This window comes from Crinia signifera, chromosome 1, assembly GCF_055691185.1.
Source record: "Crinia signifera chromosome 1, ASM5569118v1, whole genome shotgun sequence".
NCBI lineage: Eukaryota > Metazoa > Chordata > Amphibia > Anura > Myobatrachidae > Crinia > Crinia signifera.
In genome coordinates, this window is record NC_139217.1 from 144,105,918 (window position 1) to 144,114,707 (window position 8,790).

An 8,790-nucleotide genomic window follows, 5' to 3' on the forward strand; every position below is an offset into this window, starting at 1 on the left:
TGTGTTGTCGAGGAGAACATGGCGAGCAGCTGACATCCAGTGATGTCAGCTGCCAACGCCCAGCACCCACATCACTGGGTGATTACATTTTAGATTGTAAAGATAAATGCTAATATTGTACACATACGTAAGATATCACTTGTCTCGATTCCTTTGGTAATAGCCTGTATCTGTATTCTGTATGTAACACTGCAATAGATATACTGCATGCCATATATTTAAAGGGTACTAAAAGTTCTGCTTTGTCTTTAAATTTACCTGTCCGTATCTTCTACCTGGGCAATATCCACAGGAGTTTCTTAATCCAGCCTACAATCCACTGATAAATCACAGACAACTGTTGTTTTAGCCACAAATCAAGATAACAGTAGTGTGCTGCTATCTCCCTGGACTTGGACACATATCAACATCAGCTTCAAAGCTGATAAATGAGTTTGTTCAATTCTGAGTTTCTTCATGATATATTGATGCTTGCTGGGTACTAAAGTTACAAAATATAGGACAAATATAGCGGTGTCCATCTGAGTTACATTCCTGGCATTTCAGGGGAGACTTACATTCACACAATGTCATATTCGGGAAGTGGATGGAGGCATAAAATGCTTCCATGGGCATAAAGTGGATATGAGACTATGCCTATAAATAAGTTTACATTCTCTAAAGATGATATAAATTATATGAATGTGACCAAGTTTATGGAGCTTGACCTGTACATAGGGGTCAGACCATAGTACAGAGTTACTGACTTTGCTGCCCAATTCGGGAAAAGGCAGTTGGGTCAGCACATACAGGAAATGGAGATGTGTTTGGTGGGCATGCAAGCACAATCCCGTTATTGTGGCTCTGCCCACCACTATACAGTGCTGAGAAATAGACATTGTATAGCGGGACATGGCGACTATGATGCAACTTGGGTCCCCTTGGACCACCCCCTTGTACTATGTAAGTGGGCGGACAAGGGGTGAAGAAAGCTGGCAGGGAAAGCAGGAGACCTGCCCGCCATTATGGGTACCAGGAGCACCACAAAATTTTCAGCCATTCCAGTAGAGTAGGCAAGTATGCATTGTCCATATGAATAATGATGGGGCTGCAATCTGCTTTTATAGTTAGCTGCATAAGGCTGTTAGTACATAGCACTGATACGTAAAATTATGCTTGATGATAACAACCAGGGTACTACAATTTACTCCAAGCTGTTACATTACAGTTCCATAATTCACTTCACTAGCAGTCGGGCCCATTCTGACGAGAAAAGCCGGGAATTGTCGAGCTCCCGGCCGCAGCTTGATTATTTACGGACATATCTCGCAGATACGCCCCCTTTTCCGCGCTTGGCAAGCGGGACATTGAATCCCCCCTGCCGAGCTGACGTTGAGCCGGCCGAGAACGGGACTGGGTCATGACTGTCGGGCCAGTCCAACAGTAGTGACACAGGATTGAATATCCACCAAAGTCTTTCCTGATATGCAATGACTGCATGGAAATGTTGTCTGCAGCATTATTAATGATATACAATGAAAATTGTTGCTATGTTATATTCAAAGTAAGAGATTAGCAATAAATTCAAAATCTGTTCCTCCAAATATTTGTATGTTTGCTCTATTTTGCTGGGTGAATTTGGCCAGTAGCACCCCTGGTTCTATTGTGGTTATAGCAACCATGCTTCAGACATCAAGCCTTTTGAATGCCCCTTTTGAAACCCTTTGCTCCTGTAGCTCGCATACCTCCAATGCATTATAGTCTGATTTTTGTAAGCCAAGTATAGTCTGTTAAAGATTGAAATGATGACAGAATATACTGTGCATAATAAATGTTTTATGCAACCATAAACCTATTATGTTGGCTTTTCAGCTTGAGCAGAGTCGTACTGTGCTCAACACCAAGCTATAAATCAATATCAGGGCAAAGTTTAAGTTTAATAGGAAGAGTCAATTTGGAGGAGGAGAATATATTAATTAACCCCTTGACCTCAAAATAGACTTTAGCCAGCCACATCACATGGAGATCTGCTTATAGATAATGGGTGTTAATATATTGGACGGAGGCACACAGACTTGCATCTCAGGTTGAATAATCTGTGCCTAATACATCTGCCCTTCAGCTACCATCATGGCATTCAATGGAAATTGGAAAGTAGATAGAAGTGAAAACTATGAGAAATTTATGGAAGTTATGGGTAAGTTTCTTGGTTTTGTTTTTTTCAGTTCCCTTGATTTATGGATTTAGAATGATATAGAATTTATTGTTCGGCAAAACACTATTATAAAAAAATTCAAAAACACTAGTATAAATAATTTCAAAAAGAGTATTATAAGCAACATACTACTTACAAAAGCTTATGTAAATTATATATAAACTACAATGAACTTCCATACAAATAGTCCAACCTCCAGCCATCTATAAGCAAATCCAGAAACATTACCTCTCACCAATCATTCTGTTGAAGAATCCAAATGATATTGCTGTAGTCTCCTGTCTCACAGACTGCATCACTATGGTCTCTTCCAGGAGTGAATGTAATGAAAAGAAAACTGGCTGCACATGACAACCTGAAGATCACAATCCAGCAAGATGGGAACAACTTTAGTGTGAAGGAATCCAGCACATTCAGAAGCATTGAAATCAACTTTACCCTCGGTGTTACCTTTGAGTATTCTCTAGCTGACGGAACAGAACTTTCTGTAAGTTTTAACATCCAATAACCAAGCTGGAAGGTTATACATTTTATTGTCCTGTATTGTACTACACTACATGTATATATTGAAGGCAGGTATTGGCGGATAGAGAAGGTGCTGATTGGTGCAGCTTGCACCAATCTTATTGCTCCCTTCGCCGCACCATGATGTCACATACTGCTGGCGATGGGGACAGGGAGGTGCTGGCATCTGCTGCAGCTCTGATTAAAGGAAGCACCCTGAGACATTCAGACCAATGCAAATCTGTGTATGCTTTGAAATCGGCAATATTTAAAAAGAACACACATTATGTTAGCTTACATAAAACAAAATATATACAGTGTTAATATATCAGTGCCCTATGCTAAATATAACAAATCTAAAAACAAAGCAGGAAACATAACTACATGCCACAGGTGAAAGCTTGGAGGACCACATGCAGCTCTAGGGCCATGCATTGACCATTAAAGCTTTATATACAGTACTAGAGCAGCAGCATTATTTTAAAATTACTAATACAGTACTGTATAATTTGTTTAAGCATGCATTCGTGTTCATGGGTATAGTTACCATAAGTGAAGGAAGTGCAGCTGCTATGGGGCCCACAGCTGAGACCCCCCCCCCCCCTTCCTTGTCATATGTGTAATATATATATTTTACACTGAGTGGTACAGAGGGCCTTGCATACCTTTGTCTTGGAGTCTGAAGTATATCTAGTTACTACCCTGGATTTGCCCATTGTAAAATGGTATAACATGCATACCTCCCAACTGTCCCGATTACAGTGGGATAGTCCCGCTAATTGGAGGCTGTCCCATTGTCCCTCCCATGGGTGGCAACATTTCGTGGGCGGGGGGCAGTTGGAGGGAGCCAGAGGTCACTGCTAGTCTGCCCTGCAGAGCAGCCGTTGATAGCTGAAGAGATGCCATGTGCAAGCGCATAGCATCTCCTCAGTGCAGGGAGGGAGGGAGGAAGTACAGGGAAGTGGCTGGGGGTTGCCCAGTCGCTAGGGGAGCACTGGGCCCACCCCCAAAATGCTAAAACAGGGGTTCCAGTACAAGGCCACACCTCTCTATCTGATGCCCCGCCCACCTACCCCATAGCTCTGTCCTCCTTTTGGACCAGCCGCACCTTCGGCGTGGCAGGTCCCACTTTCACTATTACAAATGTTGGGAGGTATATAAAATGAACAGGTGGCCATTATAATGTTACATAATATAAATTGGGGCACTGTAATGTGGCACAATATGCAGTGGAGGCATGATAATAGGGCATAACATGGACTGGGATACAGAATGTCATGAAAGAAACTGATTGGTTGCTATGAGCAACTGGTCCACCAAATTTTGATACACATTCCCCCCCCCTAATGCATTTATTTGCAAGGTGTAGTAAATCCGAACATATAAAACACACTACAAAATAATTGAGAGTAAGAGATAAGTGTCAAGTTAGGTAATATTAATAGAAAAACAATATATTCAGTATCTGTATTTTCATTTGACTAGCATATTGCTTATTTCAATTTATTTAACTTGTATTATCCAACTATATTGAGAGCTTTACTGAAATTGTGTAATGCTCTTGCCTAAATAAGTAGGGAAAAAATAATGGATTAATAATACAGGTAACCACCGATAATCCTTCACCCTCTGCTCCAGCACTGTGCCGGATTACCTATTTTGCCAGATTTTGGGGGTATCCCTGCAGTGCAATGGCCTCCAAACCTGGTGTCCCCCCTGGCAGCGCAACTTCCTCATGCACCAGTCTCACCCCTCTCAACAGTCCATCTCCCCCACCCTGAAACATGACTGCCTCTCTCAACCAGCAGCACAGCTTCTACCCCACCCCCACCTGCCGCCTCTCGTAACTCTCCCATCGCCTAAATCGATGGTGTACCGGTATGTGCAATATTTGCATATCCTACAAAAACAACTTATCTACAAATTCGTATATTTAGGATTAATGCTCAGCTATGAAATACAAAACAGCCAGAATCTGTCTTATTAACTGTACGTTTTTATGTTTTCTTTTCCATCTCTAGGGAGCATGGACTTTGGAGGGAGACAGGCTTGTAGGAACCTTTGCCAGAAAAGACAACGGAAAAACGCTCAAGACAAACAGAGTAATAATCGGTGATGAACTTGTCCAGGTGAGTTTAAAAAGAAAACTACTTAAAATAGTGTCAGGAAAGAGATTACAGAGCCATTGTGTCTGACCATTCTTCTGTGGCCTCTTATATAGATTTTTTTGGGGGGTGGGGGGAGTTAATTAATTATTTTTTATAAGGGAGGGGGGTCAGGGTGTTAAAGATATATTTTGTTCCTACCAATTCTGGACTATATCAATTTATAAATTAAAATCTGCCTAATTGGAATCTGCGATTCTTCTGGATTACAGCTCCTATTTTGCAAGAAGGTTACTGTCTGACTGGTTCATACAGCATACTAACTGGCTTTTCTGCCACCGCCTATGGGAGGTGCAGCCTGGTCAGTGTATAAAGGTTGGGGGCTGATCTGGGGGGCATGGTCACACAATTGTGTCATCATAGCTCCACCCCTACCCCACTATACAGTGAGCAAAAACAGGCTTTGTATGGCTTGCAGTGCTACAATGCAATTCCATAAAAAAAGGCGTCATCGGGTCTCCATTTGTCCACCCACTTGTGCTCTGTAAGTGTGTAAGTGGGCGAGTGTGGGGGAGAGTGGCTTTTTCTGGAGTTCACAAGAAACTTGCCCTCCTTTCTTTTTGAAAGCTCAGCAATCAGGGCTCAGCACATGCTCCTCTGACCCCACTTCAGTGCCTCCTGGGATGTTTTACCCACTAGTGCACTGCAGAGCACTGTGTGCTGCCCTGACTGATTTAATTATTTATTAACAGTTTCTTATATAGCGCACACATATTTTGCATCACGTTACAGAGTATAGTTGAACATTCACATCAGTCCCTGCCCCCAGTGGAGCTTACAAACTATATACCTACTAGTCTATCCCATATATATATTCTTTGCAAAACAAATGGGCCCCAAGTCATTATTCATTATAGAGTTTTAGTAATTAAAGCATTAAAAATGGATTGTTAAGCCTATTTGGTATCATCATTTTGGTCCTGTCAAAAAAAAGGTTCATTATTTCCTGACCACAAACCATGCATATGTATTAAGACCTGGGGGTTTAGAAAATCATATATATACACTGAGTACAGAATAAGATGTCAGGACCCCTAGAATTTGATCTGCTTTTGCCCAAATTCTGTAAAAGCTAGTATACAGTGCATCAGTCATAAAGTCGAAAAGCATATTTATTTTTTGTGTTCTGTAAACAAGCTATAATTTATATATAGGACTGTATTCAATGAGAAATATTCTCCCTGCATGGCGAGAGATTTTTTCTCGCGCCATGCACTCGCCCTGTTTCGGAGGGCTCGCTGCCACTCCTGCTCCCACTATTCAATGTGGTTGAATTCATTTGCGGCGAGTCTTAACCCCTGCAGCGGACGAGCGTCCGCGGCAGGGAGCTGGCAGGGAGCCGGGGGATGGTGGCAGCCAGGGAGATTAAAGTCTCCCTGGCTGCCCCAGAACATATGTGGAGGGGAGGAGGGCTCCCCGGGACCCAGGCAGCACAAGCTGCCCCCCCCCCCCTATAGCCAGAGGGGGACCCAGTATTCACTGCACCCGATAGTGCATATGTAATGATCGGGTGCAGTGAATATATGAATATCTAATGAGCGGCTCGAGAGCTCCGGCCCCCTGCTGGCTGCTCTGTGTAAAAAAAAAAAAAAAATATTTTTTAAATATATATTTTTTAAATTAAATATATATTCAGTTGCTATAAGCACATGAATAAGAATAGCATGCCCCTTCACAGAAAAAAATTCCTGATTTTTTGACACCAAAATTAAAAAAAAAAACTTTTAGTTTAAAAGTTCACATTCCAGTTCTCCATGAAAAGATGGAGAATTGCTACACGGAGAGACACGGCGAAAATCACTTAGAAAGACGGCAAAAATATCACATTGAATAGGGTGGTTCACTTTTGGAGAGCAAAATGCTCCTTCCAACGTGAAAATAGCACAAACTCGCCATAAAACATGGCAAATTTTTCTCATTGAATATGGCCCATAGTGTTGAGTTCTAAATTGAACTCTTTTATACGATTTTAATGTAGCTCATCCATTTAGCGTGAAGTTTATGTTTTTAAAGAAAACAATCTGCCTAAATAATGTGTCATTTGAAAGCATTATTGCGATGATACATGACAACCAACTAATAATTGCTAGATATTTAATTTTAGTAGAGATTTGAGTCTTCCTGGTCCATTACCATAATTACCTATATCAGCATTATTAACCACATGATATACATAGATATGTTATTGTGTATATAATCAGGCTATGCATTGTTTTATATACTCATTAGTTAATTTGCTTTTTTCTATTTCAGACATATGTCTATGAGGACACTGAAGCCAAGAGGATATTTAAGAGGGCCTAAGTATTGTTCCCGCAAGAAGAACTACTGCTTAGTTACTGACACATCAGCTTTACTAATAATTAGTTAACAAAAGTTTATACATACAAACTACAAAAGAGCATACTAGCTTTTTATTCATTGTATATATTAGAGGTAACAGAGTGTATCTATGAAAAAGTCCTTGGAAGTGTTATTTTACAGCAATAAAAGAACTGGTTCGGTACTGATCATTAATCTCAACAGTATAAATTATTATTCAAAACAGATCCACTATAAACTGCATCTTGTAACAGTCACATATTTTACATATAGTTTCTCGCATGCTAAGAGGTGAGAAGTTTTTTTCCCATAACCCCCTTGAATTTGTCAAAATAGCTGTGAAAATTGCCAAATAAATATTTTATTCATCACAATGGGCCTTATTCTGATCGGTGCGGATTTCTCCGCATGCGGTCGTCCCGCCGATGGTTATCGTCTGCGCATGTGCAGAGGTCACTCTGCGCATGTGCAGGCGATTTCGCCGCACGTATTCTTTACACGCCGCACAGGGGGCGTAGAGGGGCGTGAGGGGCTACTTAGCCTCATTACCCTATGCATACGCCCCGCGTTTCATGGGCGTTCCCATGCAAACACGGGGCGTATGCATGGTAATGAGGCCGTGACGCGTGGGTACGGGGCGGGCATCTGACATCGCCGGATGTCAGCTGCCCGCCCCCATACATGATTTCACACGGACAAGTGTCCGTGTGGTCTTGGGTGGCGGGACCTAGTGGAGCGTGCGGCCCTGCATTCGATGTTCGGCGACCATCGAATGCAGGGGCTGCTCCCAAGATGGAGGAGGCGTATCCCAGTCCACTTTCATGCGGATCGCCACATATCCGCGTACGGACGGCAGGTGGCGATCCGTATGAAAGGCGGGGATTCGCCTGCACGGTCGTGGCCGCATATTCTGATCGGGCCGCACCGATCAGAATAAGGGCCAATGACCTGTAATGTTTACCTTATATAGAGAATACAAACTTTTTTTTACTTGAATATTTGAATTAATATAACAAATGTGAGCACCGCTGGCATTTTTAGCAGAATTTTTGCACATTGCTCACAGAGATGTTGGCACTCAAAGGGTTAAAGGAGCTGACATATTGGTAGTTTATCTCTCTACACTTTATTACCCTCCAGGGCTTAAGGGGGAATCCCATTAACCATGTTAATTTTTCTTTGAATAAAAGCAGGCTAAATTACAGCTGTTAATAGGATATCCCATTAGTATATCTGCTTAGTAATGTGATCAAAGTCAAAGGTCATAACTAGGGAGGTGCGGAGTGTGCCATCGCATACAGCACTGCAGAGTAGGGGTTAAACAGATTGTTAATGATCTGTTTTAATTACTTTCACTTGTAGTTCCCCTCCACACCCCTTCTATTGCTAATACCTATCCAACATACATGAATTTAACTTGAGAGCCCTATTGTCAGGCTGTCCTTTATTACTTTTCTAGATACTGACATACTTGGGATTCTAACCCAATTCCTGTGACATTGCAGTCGGACATTCCTTTCCTAAGCTCTCTGACCCTGCATAGAAAGCAAGAGAATTCTAACTCTAAACGTTGTACTTTGTGAAAAAAATTATCAGTATTAGAGC

The 8,790-nt window shown here is 41.8% G+C and overlaps 1 protein-coding gene across 1 annotated transcript; it reads left to right on the forward strand.

Annotated features, from left to right (window-relative positions):
* The first annotated feature begins 1,242 nt into the window (after nucleotides 1-1,242).
* On the forward strand, nucleotides 1,243-7,318 carry FABP2 (fatty acid binding protein 2). Its single transcript, XM_083157409.1, has 4 exons — nucleotides 1,243-2,176; nucleotides 2,509-2,681; nucleotides 4,720-4,827; nucleotides 7,117-7,318. The coding sequence occupies exons 1-4, from the start codon at nucleotides 2,110-2,112 to the stop codon at nucleotides 7,165-7,167; spliced, it is 399 nt and encodes a 132-aa protein (XP_083013535.1). The 5' UTR covers nucleotides 1,243-2,109; the 3' UTR covers nucleotides 7,168-7,318.
* Nucleotides 7,319-8,790: the final 1,472 nt, after the last annotated feature.